Raw genomic sequence first — 21,833 nt, forward strand, 5'->3', positions numbered from 1 at the left:
CGTGAGACCTCAGAGAAGAAGGCAAGCAACACAGAGGTGAGCTTTCTAACAGAATCCAAGAGATGGAAGAACGAATCTCAGGGCTAGAAGATACAATCACAGATATTGAATCAACCATTAAAGAAAATGCCAAATCTGGAAAACTCCTGACACAAAACATCCAAGAAATTAAGGACACCATGAAAAGAAGAAATTTGCGGATAATAGGCATTGAAGAAAGAGAAGACATCAGACTCCAGGGCCCAGAAACTATTCTCAACAAATCATAGAAGAAAATTTCCCCAATCTAAGAAAGAGATGCCTATAAAACATACAAGAGGCCTACAGAACACCAAATGAATTGACCAGAAAAGAAAAACTGCCCGCCACAATAATCAAAACACAAAACATGCAGAACAAAGAAAAAATATTAAAAGCTGCAAGGGAAAAGGGCCAAATAACATTTAATGGTAAACCTATCAGAATTACACCTGACTTCTCAGCAGAGACCATAAAAGCCAGAAGGGCCTGGACAGAGATCCTGCAAACCCTAGAGAACACAGATGCCAGGCCAGACTACTTTACCCAGCAAAATTATCAATAACCATTGATGGAGAGAAACACAAATATTCCATGACAAAAACAAATTCAAACAGTACCTATCCACAAACCCAGCTTTACAGAAGGTACTAGAAGGAAAACTCCATCCCAAAGGGTCAAGCTACAAACCAAAACTACCCAGGAAATAGATAACTATCCCATGGCAAAACACAACTACACAAACGCTCGACTGGAAAACAACATCAAAATTAAGACTCTTAACAGTCACTGGTCATTAATATCTCTCAACATCAATGGCCTCAATTCTCCAATAAAAAAGACACAGACTAACCGAATGGGTACATAAACAAGACCCAACATTCTTCTGCATCCAAGAAACACATCTCACCCATAATGAAAGGCATTACCTCAGGGTAAAAGGTTGGAAAAAAATATTCCAAGCAAATGGTCACAAGAAGCAAGCAGGTGTAGCCATTTTAGTATCGAACAAAATAGACTTTCAAAAAATTAATCAAAAGGGATGAGGAAGGACACTTCAACTCATCAAAGGTAAGAACCAAGATGACATCACAATTCTGAACATCTATGCTCCCAATACAAGGGCACCCACATATGTAAAAGATCTCCTAAAAAAGCTTAAACCACACATCGATCCCCACACAATATAGTGGGAGACTTCAACACCCCACTCTCACTGAAGGATAAGTCATTGAAACAGAAACTAAGCCGAGAAATAAACTCATTAACCAATGCCATGGGTCAAATGGATCTAACAGATATCTATAGAACCTTTCACCAAACAAGAAAGAATACACCTTCTTCTCTGCACCCCATGGAACCTTCTCCAAAATTGATCACATCGTAGGTCACAAAGCAAGCCTCAACAGATACAAGAGGATTGAAATAATACCTTGTATCCTTTCAGATCACCATGCTCTTAGGCTGCAATTCAACAACAGAAATAACAAAAAGCCTACACGTTTGTGGAAACTAAACAACTCTCTGCTAAATGACCTGGGTCAGGGAAGAAATAAAGAAAGAAATCAAGGAGTTTCTGAAATTCAATGAAAATGATGAAACAACATACCCAAATTTGTGGGATACATTGAAAGCAGTGCTAAGAGGAAAATTCATAGCACTAAGTGCCTTTAAAAAGAAATTGGAAACATCGCACATAAGCATCTTAACAACACAACTGGAAGCCCTAGAAAAAAAAGAAGCAGAAACACCCAAGAGGAGTAGACGCCTGGAAATTATCAAACTCAGGGCTGAAATTAACAATTAGAAACTAAGAAAACAGTCCAAGAATCAACAAAACCAAAAGCTGGTTCTTTGAGAAAATCAACAAGATAGACAGACCATTAGCCAAACTAACTAAAAGGCAGAGAGACAGTATGAAATGAACAAAATCAGAAATGAAAAGGGAGACATAACAACAGACACTGAAGAAATTCAAAGAATCATAAGATCCTACTTTGAAGGCATATACGCCACAAAATTTGAAAATCTAAGGGAAATGGACGATTTTCTTGATCAAGTTCACTTGCCAAAGTTGAGTGAAGAACAGATAAACAGATTAAATAGTCCCATTTCCCCTACAGAAATAGAAGCAATCATCGATGGTCTTCCAACCAAAAAAAGCCCAGGGCCAGATGGTTTCGTGCAGAATTCTACCAGCCTTTTAAGGGCGAGCTAATACGATACTCTTCAAGCTACTCCAAAAGATAGAAATGGATGGAAAATTACCAACTTCATTCTATGAGGCCATAGTCTCATTGATACCTAAACCTCACAAAGACTCAACAAAGAAAGAGAATTTCAGACCAATTTCTCTTATGAACATAGATGCAAAAAAATACTAAATAAATACTGCAAAACGAATACAGGAGCACATCAAAGATATCCATTCATCATGACCAAGTAGGCTTCATTCCAGGCATGCAGGGATGGTTTAATATACGGAAATCCATCAATGTAATCATCATATAAACAAACTGAAAATAAAAAACCACATGATCATCTCCTTGGATGCAGAGAAAAGCATTTGATAAAATTCAACACCCATTCATGTTTAAAGTTTTAGAGAGATCGGGGATACAAGGCATTTCCTCAACATAATAAAGGCTATATACAGCAAGCCAATAGCCAAAATCAAAGTAAATGGTGAGATACTCAAGGAATTCCTCTAAAATCGGGAACAAGGCAAGGCTGCCCACTCTCTCCATATCTCTTCAATATAGTACTCGAAGTTCTAGCCAGAATAGACAACAAAAGGAGATCAAGGGTATCCAAATGGGAAAGGAGGAAGTCAAATTATCCCTCTTTGCGGCATATGATAGTGTACATAAGTGACCCTCAAAACTCCACCGAGAGAACTCCTAAAGCTGATAAACACCTTCAGCAAATTGGCTGGATACAAAATTAACTCAAAAAAGTCTGTAGCCTTCCTATACACAAATGACAAGCTTACAGAGGAAGAAATTAGGAAAACCACACCCTTCACATTAGCCACAAGCAATATAAAATATCTAGGAGTTACCCTAACTAAGCAAGTGAAGGATTTGTATGAAAAAAATTTCAAAACTCTGAAGAAAGAGATTGAAGATGACCTGAGAAGATGGCGTGATCTTCCTTGCTCATGGATCGGGAGAATTAACATAGTAAAAATGGCCATCCTACCAAAAGCAATCTACAGATTCAATGCAATCCCTATCAAAATAACTACACAATTTTTTAAAGACATTGAAAGTTCAATTCTGAACTTCATATGGAAAAACAAAAAACCCAGAATAGCTAAAACAATCTTGTACAATAAAAGATGCTCCGGAGGAATCTCCATACCTGATCTCAAACTGTACTATAAAGCAATAGTACTTAAAACAGCATGGTACTGGCACAGCAACAGGCTGGTTGATCAGTGGAATCGAATCGAAGACCCAGATATGAATCCACACACATATGGTCACTTGATTTTTGACAAAGGAGCCAAATCCATTCAATGGAAAAAGGATAGCATCTTCAACAAATGGTGCTGGTCTAACTGGAGGTCTATGTGTAAAAAATGAAACTGGACCCATATTTGTCACCTTGCACAAACTCAAATCCAAGTGGATTAAAGACCTCAACTAAAACCAGAGACATAACTCATTAGAAGAAAAGTGGGAAAGAGCCTGGAACATATTGGACAGAGGACAACTTCCTGAACAGAACACCAACGGCCCAGGCCTTAATGTCAACCATTAATAAATGGGACCTCATGAGGCTGAGAAGCTTCTGTAAGGCAGGAGACACTGTCAAGAGAACAAAGCGACAGCCTACAGACTGGGAAAAAATCTTCACCAACCCTACATCTGACAAAGGTCTAATATCCAAAATATATAAAGAACTCAAGAAATTAAACACCACCAAACCGAATAACCCAATTGAGAATGGGGCTTGGAACTAAACAGAGAATTCTCAACAGAGGAGTATCAAATGGCTGAGAAACACTTAAAGAAATGCTCAACCTCCTTAGTCATCAGGGAAATGCAAATCAAAACAACTCTGAGATTCCATCTTACACCCATCAGAATGGCTAAGATCAAAAATTCAAGCGACACCACATGCTGGCGAGGATGTGGGGAGAGAGGAACACTCCTTCATTGCTGGTGGGAATGCAAACTAGTACAGCCACTTTGGAAATCTATCTGGTGCTATCTCAGAAAAATGGGAATAGGGCTTCCTCAAGACCCAGCTATTCCACTCCTTGGAATATACCCAGAAGATGCTCCAGCACACAACAAGAAAATTTGCTCAACCATGTTCATAGCAGCCTTATTCTAATAGCCAGAAACATGGAAACAGCCTAAGTGTCCCTCAGTAGAAGAGTGGATAAAGAAACTGTGGTACATATACACTATGGAATACTACTCAGCTATTAAAAACAAGGAATTCCCGAAATTTGTGGATAAATGGATTGAGCTAGAAATGATCATAATGAGTGAGTTAACCCAGAAGCAGAAAGAATCAAATGGTATATACTCACTTATATCTGCATACTAGCCCAAGGGGCATGTCCCACGAAAGCCTTCACTTACCAGGAAACTGGGACAGAGGGGAAGGCATCCTATTGGGACTCTAAATGAGAGACGCATGGGAGAACAGCAATAAAAGGATCCAGAGGGTCCTAGAAATCTACAAGTAGAACAATATGATAGGCAGATTGGGCCCAGGGGTCCCGCTCAAACTAAGGCACCAGCCAAGGACAATACAGGAGGTAAACTTTAAACCCCTTCCCAGATCTAGCCAATGGTCAGAATATTCTCCACAGTTGAGTGGAGAGTGTGATACGACTTTCTCACATACTCTGGTGCCTCACATTTGACCATGTCCCCTGGAGGGGGAGACCTGGTGGCACTCAGAGGAAGGACAGCAAGTAGCCAAGAAGAGACTTGATACCCTATGAGAATATATAGGGGGACGTAATCCCCCTCAGGAACAGTCATAGGGGAGGGGAATAATGGGAAAATGTGGGGGGGGGGGGAGGAATGGGAGGATACAAGGGATGGGATAAACATTGAGATGTAACAAGAATAAATTAATAAAAAAAAAAAAAGAAATAACACTCCCAGGTTCTCTTGGCCTGGCCATGGAAATGGAGGTGCGCTGGAGGGAACCTCTTGCTCTTTATCCCTGATGCCCTTGGTCTAATTCTTGACAACACCCCGCCCGAGCATACACTCATACCCACCCCCCACCATCCCGCCCGAGCATACACTCATACCCACCCCCCACCATCCCGCCCGAGCATACACTCATACCCACCCCCCACCATCCCGCCCGAGCATACACTCAAACCGCCCCCCACCATCCCGCCCGAGCATACACTCATACCCACCCCCCACCATCCCACCCGAGCATACACTCAAACTGCTCCCCACTATTCCGCCCTAGCATACACTCAAACCGCCCCCCACCATCCCGCCCGAGCATACACTCATACTCACCCCCCACCATCCCGCCCGAGCATACACTCAACTCGCCCCCCACCATCCCGCCCGAGCATACACTCAAACCGCCCCCCACCATCCCGCCCGAGCATACACTCAAACCGCCCCCCACCATCCCACCCGAGCATACACTCATACCCACCCCCCACCATCCCACCCGAGTATACATTCAAACCGCCCCCCACCATCCCGCCCGAGCATATACTCATACCCACCCCCCACCATCCTATTCACAGATACCTACACACACAAAGTGAGCTGCCATGTGATTTGGATCTGTACTTATTGTTAGAAATGTGATTCTTTGAATAAATATCTACTTTAGATTTATCTAAGAGTGGGGCCATAGAGATAGCTCAGAGGTTAAGAGCAGTGGCTGCTCTTCCAGAGGGTCCAGGTTCAATTTCTAGCTCCCCAAACAGTGGCTTATCCATGGGATTCGACTCCCTCTTCTGGCCTCTGTGGGCACAGGAATGCATCTGGTACACAGACATGTATGCAAGCAGAACACTCATAAACATAAAATAAAAATAAACATTTAAATACTGCTTGAAATTTTATCTGGTAGCACTGTGATATAAATCTTCATAGCTAAAAATTCGTTATTCTTTTTCACTTATTTGTTTGTGTTCCAGGGTGACTGAATCAGGGACTCCTGCACACTCGTCAGGCTAAGCAGTCTCTCCAGGCTTTCACTTTACTTTGACACAGGGTTTCATTAACTGACACAGACCAAGTGGATTCACTTGAGCCCAGGCAGGCCTGAACCTTGCCATCTTCCTGCCTCAGGATCCCAAGTAGCCAAGATTACAGGCCTGAGCCACCAGATCTGGCTAAAGTTACTGTGACCGTAAACTGACTTTAAGACATTTTCACATTCCTGTGTACATGTTTGGGTCCGCACTGTTACAACTACTGTCCCGATTAGTGGGCAGATCTACAAACAGGGCTACCGTGGACATCTTTGTGCACGCTCAAACAGGGATATGAGTTTTTTGAGAACATGCGCAGGAGATGTCCTTATTTGCTTACTAGTTAGTGAATAAACTATTCTGCCAATTGCCTGTTGGTTTATTATGCTCTTCTACTAGGTTACCGTTTTTTGTTACTGTTAATTTGCAGAAACTGACCATATGGTCTAGATATCATTTCACTCAGTCTGTTAACTCTTGATTTAGTGTAGTGCATCCTTTTAAAACAAGACATAGTTTTATATAAGAGTGTACCTTTGGGACTGGATATAAGTCAGTGCCAGAACACGTGCCCAACATTTTCAATCGGTAGTTCCACATTAGAGAAAACACACAGATACACACACACACACACACAGAGAGACAGAGAGAGAGAGAGAGAGAGAGAGAGAGAGAGAGAGAGAGAGAGAGAGAGAGAGAGAGAGAGAGAGAGAGAGAGAGAGAGAGAGAGAGAGAGAGAGAGAGAGAGAGAGAGAGAGAGAGAGGAGAGAGGAGAGAGAGGGAGAGAGAGACACAAAGACAGAGAGAGACACAGACAGAGAGTTTGCCTCCCCTAGATGTATACTTAGGTACTTGGGTGTAAATGTGGATATCAGAATTATTCATGGCATCCAAAAAATAAAAACAACCCAAGAAGCAGCAGATAAATACCTAAATAAATTGTGGAGTATGTGTGTGTGATGGCATATAAAATTATACACACCAAAAAAAAAAAAATGTTGTATATATACAGTTCAACAGTTAAAAGGAATGAAGTTCTGATACATCCTAAGCCAGATGCAAAGAGGACCAATACTGTCTCTGTTGTCTGATTCTACCTACACAGAATATCTAGGTCAGTTCATGATGACAGAGAAACTAGAGGCCACCAAATGCAGAGAGGAAGCTGGTAATTACTCTTTATTGGTGACAGAAAAGTTTTGTAGGTGGATACAGTGATGGTTGCTCAGCATTACTGAATGTAAGTATTGCTTTTGAACTGTCCACTTAGGTAAGAGAATTTTGGCAACTTTGTTAAGTATTCTACTGCATCTGAAAAGCTTATTTTACTTGAACTTTATTAATGTTCTAATGTTTGTCTCTGCAAGTTGTTAGGCATTTGGCCTTATTATTGTAAAACCATTTTTTGTACATATTCAAATGGCATTTCAATAAAAACAAATTAAATAAAAAAGTAGTGTAGTGACATTCTTAAGAATCCTGAAACACGCATAGAAATATTATAAGAATGAGCTTTTGTTTTGATCCCAGGTGTAGAGATGCGGGGTGCTGCGGACTGTGCCCAGGAGCTGACTATGGCATGCCTCGTGCCTTAGCAGAGGCGTGGTGTTACCAGCTGCAGATAATTTCTGCGATTGTGTGATGTTTGGAATTCTGGGAACTTTTCAGACGGAACATAAATTCAAGGGCCCCAAGAGGTGAGATTGGTGGTTGGTGGCCATTTAGGAGGTTGGCTGTGGTTTGTGTAGTAGCCATGGTCAAAAAGAAACTGAAGGAAAGAAATTAGATTTAGGGATTTTCCTAATTCCTCTCTCCCCTCTATCCTCTTTTCTCTCCTATCTAGTGGTGTAGGAGGTAAAACACTGGGGGGGGGGGGGGGAAAGTGGCAAAAAATGGAACTCACAAAGTAGCAAAGGTCAGCTACATATCAGTAAGCACGTTATTCCTAAACTTTAGCAACATATATGGCCCCAGTTAATGGACTGCACTGTTAATGCCAGGTTTCTTACATAAACCAACCCTTCTGTAAATGTAAAAAGTCATGAATGGATTCAGAAATGAAAAGAAGGGTTGGTGATGTAGGTCAGAGGCAGAGCACTTACAAATAAAGAGTCACAAACAAATGGATAGATAAGCACAAATTGTTTTCCTTTTCTCTTTTTCTGTTTTTGAGGCAGGGTCTCATGTGGCCCAGACTGACCCAAAACTCCTAATCCTCTGGCTTCAACCTCTCAAGTGCTACAATTGAGCAAGTGTGCCGTTCCACAGAGCTTGGGCTTTAGTGTTTATGTGTGTGCGTTGCTGACACAGGGTTCCACTGTGTAGCCCGGCTGCTCTGGGATTCACTATATGTTTAGTGTTTATGTGTGTGTGTGTGTGTGTTGCTGACATGGGGTTCCACTGTGTAGCCCGGCTGCTCTGGGATTCACTATATGTTTAGTGTTTATGTGTGTGTGTGTGTGTGTTGCTGACATGGGGTTCCGCTGAGTAGCCCGTCTGCTCTGGGATTCACTATATGTTTAGTGTTTATGTGTGTGTGTTGCTGACATGGGGTTCCACTGTGTAGCCCATCTGCTCTGGGATTCACTATATGGCTCTGCTTTGCCTTAGCCCCTTGGTTGGCCATGAGCCAACATACCCTTTTTCTACTTTCTCCATAAAAAGACTGCAAATATTAATAGTGACAGAACAAAATACTGATCAGAGCAAATCATCCACCAGGGAGCTATCAAGCTGGTGGGAGAGCAACTCACTCAACTGTGGACAATCAAACAACAATAATTCAGCCATGTCCATCCTGATACCACAGACAAGTCGAATTCCACTGTGTCCATAGCGACTTCTCTCCAAGTTTACTTTTTATATAAGGGTATGAAAACCACCTTACCAGGGTCACATTTTAATTAGCATCAGAATGCCTACACAAGTACCAGAATTTATAGATTTGAACTTCATTGCTTTTAACAACTGATAATTTTAATCTAAATGACTAATATAAATATTATTCTTTAAGCAGTAACACTCACCATGCTGTCTCTTGAGAAAAACACAGCTTAGGGATTAGTCAGACCAGTTTTACACATTTGTTATTAAGGTACTAAATGCCCCCACAGGGTAAGTGAACTGAAATCTACCCAATAAAGTCAGAGCAGAAGCAACACACATTATTAGTCACCTTAGTTTTCCAATTTATTTCCCCCAATAAATGACAACAAGATTAAATGAATAATGTGAGAAGCTGTGGATAGATTTGATTTACCAGTCTTATGTTTTCATGCACTGCTGTCCCACTCTGAGCGCCCGCTGAGCAGGCTGGGCCACACTCCAGCACTGTAGGTTTAGGAAGGAGCACACTTGGCTCTCTTTTATTCAGCAGTGTGCATGTCAAAGGCTGAGTGTAGTCAGGGTGTTTTATAGAACAGACTGCCTTTCCCCAGAGGAATCTCGTGGCTCTGACATCATCCATGTTCTAAGGTGAACTGAAAAGCCTAGGAGCTTTAACGGTTTAGCAAAATCGAAAAAAATTATTCAAAATGAAATCAACATTTTTTGCTTGTTTGAGACAAATTATCTGGCTTCAAACTCCTGTTTCAATCTCCCAAGGGCTGGGATTACAGGTGTGAGCCACCATATCTGGTTGAAAAGTCAAGCTCTTTGTCCCTAAGGAAATATTTCTGTTAAAAAGTAGAATCTCAGGCAGTCGTGGTGGCACACACCTGTGATCCCAGCACTCAGGGAGGCAGAGGCAGGTGGATCTCTGTAAATTCGAGGCCCGCCTAGTGTACAAAGTGAGTCCTAGAAGGAGAAAGAAGAGCAACACATAATTTAAACGCACTCTCGCGCCCTCACTGAGGACACCAGGTGCTCCATCACTGAGGACACCAGGTGCTCCCTCACTGAGGACACTAGGTGCTCCCTCACTGAGGACACTAGGTGCTCCCTCACTGAGGACACTAGGTGCTCCATCACTGAGGACACTAGGTGCTCCATCACTGAGGACACTAGGTGCTCCCTCACTGAGGACACCAGGTGCTCCCTCACTGAGGACACTAGGTGCTCCCTCACTGAGGACACTAGGTGCTCCATCACTGAGGACACTAGGTGCTCCCTCACTGAGGACACTAGGTGCTCCCTCACTGAGGACACCAGGTGCTCCCTCACTGAGGACACTGGTGCTCCACAAACACTCAACTAAGTGCGGTTTGGCAATATGCATCTTTGCCTCTAATTGAAGAGGCTTTGAGAGTAACCAACCCAGTTCAGTTTTTAACAGGAAACATCTGTTAGCACTTTTAAGTGCTTAAGAACAACATCTCCTAAGCTGTGCTGGCCACCAGTGCCGGCAGTGCCACTGGAGGGTGCTGGCCACCAGTGCCACTGTGCCGGCCACCAGTGCCACTGTAGGGGTGCTGGTCACCAGTGTCACTGTAGGGTGCCAGTCACCAGTGCCACTGTAGGGTGCTGGTCACCAGTGCCACTGTAGGGTGCCAGTCACCAGTGCCACTGTAGGGTGCCAGTCACCAGTGCCACTGTAGGGTGCTGGTCACCAGTGCCACTGTGCCGGCCACCAGTGCCACTGTGTCGGTCACCAGTGCTACTGTAGCGTGCCAGTCACCAATGCCACTGTAGCGTGCCAGTCACCAATGCCACTGTAGCATGAGAAGGTGACACTATCACAGAGAAACAGAGAGGAACATCTCAAGAGTAGAGAACACTGAATCTGATGGATTAGGTCTTGCTTGAGGCCACTGCCACTGGGCACATGCAGACTACCCCTATGCTCTGCTTTCCTCACTCAGTAGATTAGCTAGGTCATCATTTCCGTAATCTGCACAGAGTGTAACTCATGGAGTGCGCCTGTGCACTTCCCCGGCATGTTGGTTTGTGCACCAGAGCCCATCAGTGTGCCGTATTCCAGTAACCGACAAGATAATCATGACTATCTGGCAAATGAATGGTAAGCTGGAGAAATAACTGTAACCTGCCTTAGAGACTCATTACAAAATAGGTTATAAAGTTATAAAGATTTCAGAAAATTCTCCAGTAAGGAAATCTCTGACTTAAGCCCATATCTACAGTCACCTTTGAACATGCTGTCCTTTTTGAAATAAGTATTCTATGGTGTTTAGAATTTCAGTCTGAGAAATGTTTACTGAAATTGCAACCAGAAAGAACCCATCAGCCCAGAATCTGCAGGCAGGTTGTAAAGCATCCCCTTTGGTCTCCCAATGCATTTGAGGTGCCACTTATGCCTACAGAGGACCACCAAACTCCACGTTGATTGTAAAGGTGGTTTATGTCCCAGACTAAAATGAACTTACCTGCATTGAAATAAGAATGAAATCAATTAGGCTCCCAATTCCACAAAATCCTACAGTGCAAAACTTTAGCAAGCCTAGGAAAACATAAGGAAAATAGTTCACAATCTAAAAAGTCTTATAAATACTTAAACTGTTTCTAGTTTTCTACTAAACTATTAAGTATTCTATATACATGATGGTAAAAAGTATAATCTTAAAAAAATCAAATCGAACCTGAAAAAATACAAGAACACTTAAAAGGAACTTCATGTACATAAGATGTCACAAAATAGCTTATTAACTCATATAACAAAAAGTTAACTAAATGAAAACCAATAAACTCATATAAAACTTATTAAAAATTAGTGTTTATACCTCCAAACACCAGGGCTAAGTGTGTGTCCATTAGGAACAGGGGTTCAGCAACACAAATAGACCCCCAGCACCCCAGAGCTGCAGAATGCTTGTTATTACCAAAGCCCCTTACTGATATGATCAGACAAAATGTATTATGTGATACAAGGTTTACTGAGCAGAGCTAGGAAGTTCAAATCTATACTATCAAGCCACAAGAAAATGTTCCAGAAAAACACTGATCTTGTAAAATTCCAAACTTTGACCAATAACTCAAATACTAGAGTTCATCCTAGACTTTTTAAAGCGCCTGTTTATCAGACACGTAGTCATAATCAAGAGAGCTGGCACACACCTTAAGTCCCAGCACTTAGGAGGCAGATGCAGATGCATATCCACCAATTTGAGGCCAGAAATTTCGCATCAGCAGGTAAGAGCACTGCCTGTTCTTTGCAGGAAACCCAGATTCAATTCCCAACACCCCCATGGTGGTTCACAACCATTTGCAATGCTAGCTTAAGTGGACCTAATGCCCTTCTCCTCTTCCTCTTTCTCCTCCTCCTCCTCTTCTTCTTCTTTGTTTTGTTTTGTTTTGTTTTTTGATACTGGGTTTCTCTGTGTAGCCTTCACTGTCCTAGACCTCACTGTGTAGACAGGCTGGCTTTGAACTTAGAGGTTTGCCACCCTCTGCCTCCCATGTACTGGGATTAGAGTTGTGTGCCACCCCACGTACCCCCAGTTCTAATGCCTTCTTCTAACTTCCAAGGGCACCTGATATGCACACTGTATACATACATACATGCAGGCAAAACAGTCATACACATAAAATAAAAATAAATAAATCTTAAGACCAATCCTTCCCAAACTACTCCATGAAAAGGAAAACAAAGGGATACTTCTGAACTCTTTGCACAAAGCAAGTATTACCCAGACACCAAAACCAGATGAAGACAGAACAACAGAGATCAATCTCCTTGATGAACAAAGATGCAAAACTTTTCAATAAAATACATGCAGGCTGATCAAGTACATGTCAAAAAGATTATTCACCATTATCAACACTGACTTCCTAACAGCAATGCAAGAATGATGAGTCAAATCAATTGACTATTTGAAATCACATAATCACATGCATAGACACAGAAAAGGTCTTCACAAAAAGCCAACACCCTTTATGGTAAAAGCCTTATTAAAAAAAAAAAAAGCCTTATAAAGAGACTAGGAATGGAGACAACGTAACAGCACACTGAAGGCTGCGTGTGACACACTACATAGTCAGCAGCACTGGAGATAGGGACGTAAGCACCTGCTCTAGTTCAGGGACAAGACAGGCATGTGACGCACTATACAGTCAGCAGCACTGGAGATAGGGACGTAAGCACCTGCTCTAGTTCAGGGACAAGACAGGCATGTGACGCACTATACAGTCAGCAGCACTGGAGATAGGGACGTAAGCACCTGCTCTAGTTCAGGGACAAGACAGGCGTGTGACGCACTACACAGTCAGCAGCACTGGAGATAGGGACGTAAGCACCTGCTCTAGTTCAGGAACAAGACATGGTGCTCATTTTCCCTCTCGCATTCAATAAGTACTTGAAGTTTTAAAGCAGCAAGACAAGAGAAGGAAGGAGCAGGAGAACAAATAGAAAGTGAAGATACCAAAGCATTCTTTCTTATAGATCACATGATTCCATACATAAATGACCCTAAAGATTCTACCCAGAAACCTCTGAGAAAAGTTTCAGGAAAGTGGCAGACTACAAAATTCACACAGCGTCAACAGTGCCGGCTCACACTGGTAGAATATGCCAAAGAGGAGGAAACAGGGAGATCAAGAGTTCGAGTCCAGAATGAGCTACACAAAACTAATATAGAAAATGTGGAGTCTTCCTATATTCTAGTAACATACATGTTGAGAAAAAAACCACAAAGACAACTCCATTCTGAACTACCTCAACAAAAAGTAAAATGCCTCTAAATAGGCCTAACCAAAGGAGTATAAGACCTGTCTAATCAAAATCTAAAACACGGAAGGGGGAAAACACTACTAGGAGATACTTAAAAAAAGACCTTCCAGAGTTTCCTTATCAGAACATGGATTACAGGTGGATTTAAACAATAGAAATAACAAAACCTGAAAACTCCTTACTCAACCACCACTGGGTCAGGCAAAAATAAAGAAATTAAAGACTTCCTAAAATTCAATTAAAATGCACAATATACCCAAACTTATGAGACACTATGAAGGCTCAAGCTCTAAGATCAACAATTAATAAATGGGACCTCATGAAACTAAAAGGCTTCTGTAAGGCAAAGGGCATTGTCAATAGAACAAAACACAGCCTACAGATTGGGAAAAGATCTTCACCAACCCTACATCTGAAGAACTCAAAAAATTAAACACCAGCAACCCCCAAAATCCAATTAAATAACAAGGTACAGAGCTAAAGAGAGAATTCTCAAAGAGGAATCTCGAATGGCTGGGAAGCACGTAATGAAATGCTCAATGTCCTTACTCACCAGGAAAATGCAAATCAAAATGACTCTGAGGTTCCATTTTATACTGCTCAGATTGGCTAATATCAAAAACTCAAGTGACAGCACATGCTGGCGAGAATGTGGAGAAAGGGGAATACTCCTACATTGCTGGTGGGAATGCAAACTTGTACAACCACTTTGGAAATCAATCAGGCACTTTCTCAGAAAATTGAGAATAGCTTTACCTCAAGACCCAGCTATTCCACTCCTGGGCATATATCCAAAAGATGCTCCACCATACCACAAGGACATTTGCTCAACTATGTTCATAGAAGCTTTATTTATAATAACCAGAAACTGGAAACAACCCAGACGTCCCTCAAGCAAAGAACAGTTAAAGACACTGTGGTACATTTACACAATGGAATACTACTCAGCTATTAAAAACAAAGACATCATGAAATATGCAGGCAAATGGATGGAACTAGAAAATACCATCTTGAGTGAGGTAACCCAGACACAGAAAGACACACATGGTATGTACTCACTTATAAGCAGATTTTAGAAAATTAATACAGGAAAACCATACTACAATTCAGACTCAAAGCTAAGTAACATGGAGGACCCAAGGAAGGATGCTTACATCTCACTCAGAAAAGGAAATAGAATAGCCAGGAGAAGACGTTCAAGAAAGGGAACAGGGCAGGAGAGGGAAGAGAGAAATGAGGGTGGAGATCAGAGCTGGGGGAGCTGCAGCAGGAGGACAGAGGGCTTGTGTGGAGAGAAGAGAAACCGTGGGCAGGGGCATCTCTGTGACAAGCTAGAGACCTGTGACAGGATGGCCTACTGGGAGGATATGGGGTGACTCTAGCTGAGACTCCTAATAGCAAGGTGGAGGGAGAACACAAACCCACCTACAAAACTTCAACCCCAAATTTACCCTGCCTACAAGATGTGCAGGGATAAAAATAGAGCAGAGATTGAGGGAATGCCAACCAATGACTGGCCCAACCTGAGACCCACCCTATGAGAGAGAGCCAACCCCTCACACTATTAATGCTATGTTTGCAGACAGAAGCCTAGCATAGCTGTCCTCTGAGAGGCTCCACTCAGACACAGATTGAAATAGATTGTGAGACTCACAGCTAAACATTGGGCGGAGCACAGGGAGTCTGGTGGAAGAGTGGGGGAAAGGATAGAAGGACCTAGAGGGGACAGGAGCTTTACAAGGAGACCAACAGAGCCAAGTAACCAGGGCCAAGGGGATATGTGGAGAATAAAGCACCAACCAAGGACCATGCATGGACTGAACCTAGGCCCCCTACACAGATGTAGCCAATAGGCAGCTGGGTCTTCATGTGGGTCCCCTTAGTAAGGGGAAAGGGGGGGCTATCTCTGGCATGGATTCTGTTGCCTGCTTTTCAATCATAACCCCCCTGGCGGGGCTGCCTGGCCAGGCCACAGGGGACGAGGATGTGCTCAGTCCTGATGTGACTTGATGTGAGGGAGGGAGGATGGAACTGGGAGGAGAGAAGAGAGGGCGCTACAATTGGGATGTAAAGTGAATTAATTAATTAATTTAAAAAGTGAAACTAGTATAGAATTGGTGCCAGAAAAGTGGAACTGTTGATTTGAAGAATGTCACTTGGTGACTTTTTATGTCTTTGAACAATTTTGTTAAAAGACTGTGAGGCTGGGCATGGTGGCGCATGCCTTTAATCCCAATATTCGGGAGGCAAAGGCAGGTGGATTGCTGTGAGTTCGAGGCCAGCCTGGTCTATAAAGCTAGTCCAGGACAGCCAAGGCTACACAGAGAAACTCTGTCTCGAAAAAAAAAAAAAAAAATTGTGCACATGTTTGGAAAATGGGATCATAAAAGGTATTGAATGCTGAGAGATTGAAAGGCTGTTCTTGTGAAAACATGGGAGAATGCTAAATTACTGACAATGGAGGCCTGCTTGTAAAGGTTTAGAGGAAAATAAAGAATTTAGTAGCAGAAAATAAAATACAAAGTCAGGCACGGTGGCACTAACCTTAATCCCAGCACCCAGGAAGCAGAGGCAGGAAGATCTCTACACAGCACACTCTAAGACAATCAGCACTACATAAACAGACTGACTCAAAACACCAACAGCAAAGACGTTTCACACACACACACACACACACACACACACACACATACACACACACACACACACATACACACACACACATACACACACACACACACACACACACACACACACACACACACACACACACACACACACACACACACACACACACACACACACACATATACAATGGGTGAAAGTGTTTGCTGCCAAGCCTGATACCTGAGACTGATCTCCAAGAGGTCACAGTAGAAGATAATTTACTCCCAAGGATGGTGTTCTGTCATTGAAGCACCCACACACAAACAAATAAATACATGTGAAATAAATAAATAGTAAAATGCTTGTAAAAACAACTGGTCCTCACATAGCTACAGATAATCAATTCAAAACTGTTAAAAGCAGATGCACTGACCCTTCAACACAGACTCAGGCATTGAGTGAACATGAGGTGGCCCCTCTCTCCTTGGTGCTGGACACACAGTGGAGTACTGCATGCCCTGGGCAACACACACAGCACTCATGTAATCGCAGCTGCTATAATCCAAAAGGTTCTTCCAAGTGCTTCTTAGCTGCTGTTTCCCGTCTGTCTGATGGGACCTCAGTTAAGACAGGGCTTCAGCCTTGTTTCTGCCTGGCACCTAGAAGATGGCTACCATACGCTGAATACGTGGGTAAATCTCCTATTTCCAGTTCCTAGAGATCTCAACCATTGTCCCCAGTATTTCATAGAGTAACTCCTGCACGTACGCTGAGGAAACATGTGGCATGTGAGTGACCTCCCAAACAGAGATACACAAACATATTTAACACACAAGATAAATTAAATACAAAGTAAATAAATATAACGCTAAAAACGTTTTAAATAGCTGGAATGGTTGTGCATGCTTTTAATCTTAGCACTTGGGAGGCACAGGTGGTTCAATAATTATTTATTTATTTTACATAGTGAGTTCTAGGATACACAGAGATACATAGAGATACCCTGTCTCAAAAAACAAACAAGCAAAACAAATGAAAGAAAAGAAAGTGCCTTCATGAGATCACGCCATAGGCAAGCCTACAGGGCACTTATTTTCTTAACTAGTAATTGATGTGGGAGGACCCAGCCCATTGTGGGTGGGGTCATCCCTGGGCTGGTGGTCCTGGGTGCTATAAAAAAGCAAGATGACAGCTGGGTCAGTGGTGGTGCACACCCTTAGACCCAGCAGTTAGGAGGCAGAGGCATGGGCAGGTTGGTCTCTGTGAGTTCAAGGCCAGCCTAGTCTACAGGGTGAGTTCCAGGACAGTCAAAGATACACAGAGAAACCCTGTCTCACAAAAAAAAAAAATAAAATAAAATAAATAAAATAAAATAACAGAAAAAGAAAGGAGGAAAAGAAGGAAAGGAAAGAAAAAGGTAAGAAAAGAAAAAGAAATGAGAGAAAGAAAGGAACGAAATAAAGGTGAGCAAGTCAGAGTGGGAAAGCCAGACCAGCATTCCTCCACAAACTCTACATCGGCTCCTGCCTCCAGCGTAAATGCCACTTTTATTTTCTTATGTGAGGGGAGAGAGAGACCATTCCCAAGCCTTTTTAGCTCTTTCTGAACTCTCACTGGCTGGTTCAACTCAGCTGTTCAGGCCTAAACTGCTCTCCACACTGACTGACTTGATCTGACTTCTGACTGAATTGCTCCGCTTGGCCTCAAACTAACTCTGACAATATGTTCTAATCTTCTGGTTCCTTCTCATTCTCTGGCTAGTTCTCTCTGGAACATGTCTCTGTAAAACTGCCCCAATAAAACCGACACACACACACACACACACACACACATGCCCTCCTTCTCTCTCCCTCTGTGATGCTCTCACGTAGCCTTTCTTTCCTGTGCTGTTCTCATGAGAGTTGGGCGTGTCGTGTCTCTGACTCATTCTGCCAAATCTTTCTCTGATTCTTCACTTTGTCTGCCTCTAAATTCAACGTCACTTTCAACCTGCTCTTCCTTCTATAAACGAATCTTGCTTTCACTGTTTGCGATTAAAGTTAACGTGTTCTAAGGGCATGTCTGTATTCCAGCCAGATCACATAGACCTAGAAGGTCTTTAGATATGATCCCTTGCCTGAGCAGCCATGCTGTTGGATTAAACTCCTTTATACTGCAGGTTCTTGCCTTGCTTGAGTTCCTGTGCTGTCTTGATGATAAAAAGTAATGTTCAAGCCAAAAAACAACCTTTCCTCCCCACACTGCTTTTGGTCGTGGTGCTTCATCACAGCAATAGTGACCATACTAAGACAAAATACACACTGCAACCTTCACTAGTAGTTCCATAATGCTTATGCAGCTACTTTTTCTTTTATTACATTATTTACATGTGGGAGTGGGGTGGACACGCATGCCATAACCTGTGTGTAGTGGTAAAAAGAAATCATGAAAGTCAGTTCCTTCCTTCCATCCTGTGGGTCCCAGGGATCAAACCCAGATTGTTAGACCTGGTAGGAAGCTCTGTTACCAGGTAAACCATCTCGCCAACCCTGTAGTTATTTTCTCTGTTTTTTTGAGAGACGGTCGCTCTACGTAGTCTTGACTGTCCTAGAATGTAGACCAGGTTGGCCTGGAACTCACAGAGAGATATCTGCCTCTCCCTCTCAAGTGCTGGCATTAAATATGTGTGCCACCACTCCAGGTTTCATTTTCTTTGTTAATTAAGTCAGCACACAGACAGTCCCTGAAACTCTTGACTTTCATTTATGTACTATAACATTCAGTTTTGGATATGAGTATCAGAAACATACCTCCCACCAAGCCCATGCAGAAGACGTCTCTTGGCTCTCTGCTGGGCAGTAACATGAAAAGACTAGAGCTAACTTTGCCAGCTGGGAAGCCGAGAATCCAAGCCCTTTGCATTGGCTCCGTGACAGATCAATGAGCAAGTAGAAGCCTACAGTAAGTAAAGCATGGTCTCCAAAGACAGAAGACGCGGGTTCATAGCAAGCTCCCTAGCTAAATGTCCTGTGCCACATCTCTTAGTCTCATGGTAATTTCCTTATGCATAAAAGAAAGATTTTAACAGTTATGTCACAGAGTATTAGCAAAGCCTCTAGGCTCAGGAAATCCTTTATCCTCTGGTGAGTTTCCTACTGCTGAAGGGGATTTAAAGAGGATGATAAACACAGATAAACATGGGTAAGCATATATAAGTGTTGTTTTAGAAAACTCATGGTCGAACATAAATGATTCCATAAGGATTAGTAACCATGACAAAAGGGAACTGTCCATCTCGCCTGGAGGATCGGGGGACAGCCTAGCATAGCACAACAGTTCCAGTCAAATAATAAGCCTTCACTATAGAGTGTGGTTTCCAAAAGGTACTACACAGGAGAGGCCAATAGTGCCTGAACACTCTCAACTCAGAAAAAAATATACCATTCAACTCACATGAATCTTGTACATTGGGGATTTAAACTGTAGGCACATGTGCATTTAATACAAATTCTACACAAGTGTCACAGGGATTTTTTTTTCCTTTCCTTTTCAGGTGAAGCACTACTCACCTAAGGCAGGGTATCCGAGGTAAAATCGATCTGCTCCCAGCCATCCCAGAAAAAGAGACAACGCAACCGCCACTTTGTACGAATAGCCATTTCTGCATAGGATCAAAGCCCGAGTGTCACAGCCATGCATTGCCAACATGTGAACATTTTAGACAACAAATCTGTGAGTTGTTACTTATTTGTTCGGTGACTACTCATCCACTTGTTTTTTTGGAGGCTATGTAACTAACAGTATTCTAAGCTTATAAAAATGAATGTTTAATGAATATTAAATATAATGTTATTTAATGCATAAAAGCAACATAGATCCCTGTCCCCCAGAGACTCACATTTTCATGGCAGTAAGCAAAAACCCAAACATATTTTAAAATCTACCTGTATAGTTTGCTAGAAAGCTACAGATATTATGAGACACACACACACACACACACACACACACAAAGTAGCAGGTGTTTATCAAATCCAGAGTACACACACACACACACACAAAAAGTAGCAGGTGTTTATCAAGTTCAGAGTGCCAGAGTATACAGAAAGTCCAGAATGCTGGGGCGTTACCTAGTGATGAGACAGTGACATGTGACAAAGACTTAAGCATCAGTGAAGCCACATCCATCTCCAAGGGAAGCAGCAGCTGGTCCAAGGCAGTAAGTGTACAGACGGGGGATGGATTAAGGCCAGCATGGCGGAAGTAAATTAAGGAAGAAAAGGAAGAGCAGCTAAGGGGTGAGGGAACAGGGACGGGGGAAGCAGTAGCTGTGCCGCTAGCCACCACCCACACTCCAGCTCTCACTCTGAGGGAAGTGGGACACGTCCACAGGGTTTTACACTGTGATAGGATCTGATTTACACTTTCAAACCCTGTGGTCGTTACACTAAAAACATACTGTAATGGAGTATTTATCAATAATGTCTCAAGCACGCCATAGCAGAAACCCCAACCTCAATGGCCTACGGCAGGCAACAAGCTCCCAGTCTCACACCTAGGCCAGGCAGACTGCTTGCGGTTCAGCAGGGCACGCCTGCTTCAGCTGACTGCCTCGGCCGGGACAGCCTGAGCCTAACCACAGCTACAGATGCACTCTGAGTCAGTAAGATTTTCTAGGGTTCAAGCTAAGAATGTGGCAGACACTTGAGGCAAGTTCTTTTTAGGATTATCTCATCAAAATACAAAAGGAGGGCTGAGTCTCACAAACCCACCTAAGCCTCTATATGTCTGCCACCATTAACCTGAAGCCAAATTAAGCAACAGTGACATGGGAAGCATACAGGGCCCTGTTAATGGGGGCCGAGGGCTCAATATCTGCTAACAAATTCAAATTTGAGCACAAAGACCAAATGTTTTACTGTTTTTAAATACTCAGGTGAAAATTAATAATGGCTTGACTGAGTAATAGCAAAAGAAGTGCCGAGAATCATCAGATTTTGGGTATGTTCAAAAGTATGTTCAGGTTTCCAAAAGAGAAAAGAAGCAATAACAGCACTTTAAATTTTATCATAAGCACTAGGATGTTGAAAGAGTTGGGGGAAATGCAGATGAATGGTTCTTGAAAGGAAAGTCAAAATTTATTTTGGGTGGTGAATCTGAAGTATCTATGAAGCAGCTGAATATGTGAGTATGGACTTATTTGTAAATCTAAGATGGAGAGAGAAATCAAACAGTTAAGTTACAAACATACAGGAAATGCTTAGCTTCAGGAGGTTACGAGTGGATGTGGTGGGCTACGATCCCAGCATTTGGAAGATGGAAATGTGTGTGTGTGTGTGTGTGTGTGTGTGTGTGTGTGTGTGTGTGTGTGTGTGTGTGTGTGTGTGTCGGGGTTCCAAGATCAAGCCT

The 21,833-nt window shown here is 42.6% G+C and overlaps 1 protein-coding gene across 1 annotated transcript in view; it reads right to left on the bottom strand.

The window, feature by feature from the left end:
* Positions 1-21,833, bottom strand: part of Tm2d1 (TM2 domain containing 1) — a 38,656-nt gene that overhangs the window by 5,409 nt on the left and 11,414 nt on the right. Inside the window, exons 4-5 of the mRNA XM_051164495.1 lie at positions 19,997-20,088; positions 11,542-11,615 (exon numbers count right to left, since the gene is read on the bottom strand). Coding sequence (XP_051020452.1) covers positions 11,542-11,615; positions 19,997-20,088 — 166 coding nt within the window. The remainder of the gene's footprint in view (positions 1-11,541; positions 11,616-19,996; positions 20,089-21,833) is intronic.

This window comes from Acomys russatus, chromosome 2, assembly GCF_903995435.1.
Source record: "Acomys russatus chromosome 2, mAcoRus1.1, whole genome shotgun sequence".
NCBI classification, from domain to species: Eukaryota; Metazoa; Chordata; class Mammalia; order Rodentia; family Muridae; genus Acomys; species Acomys russatus.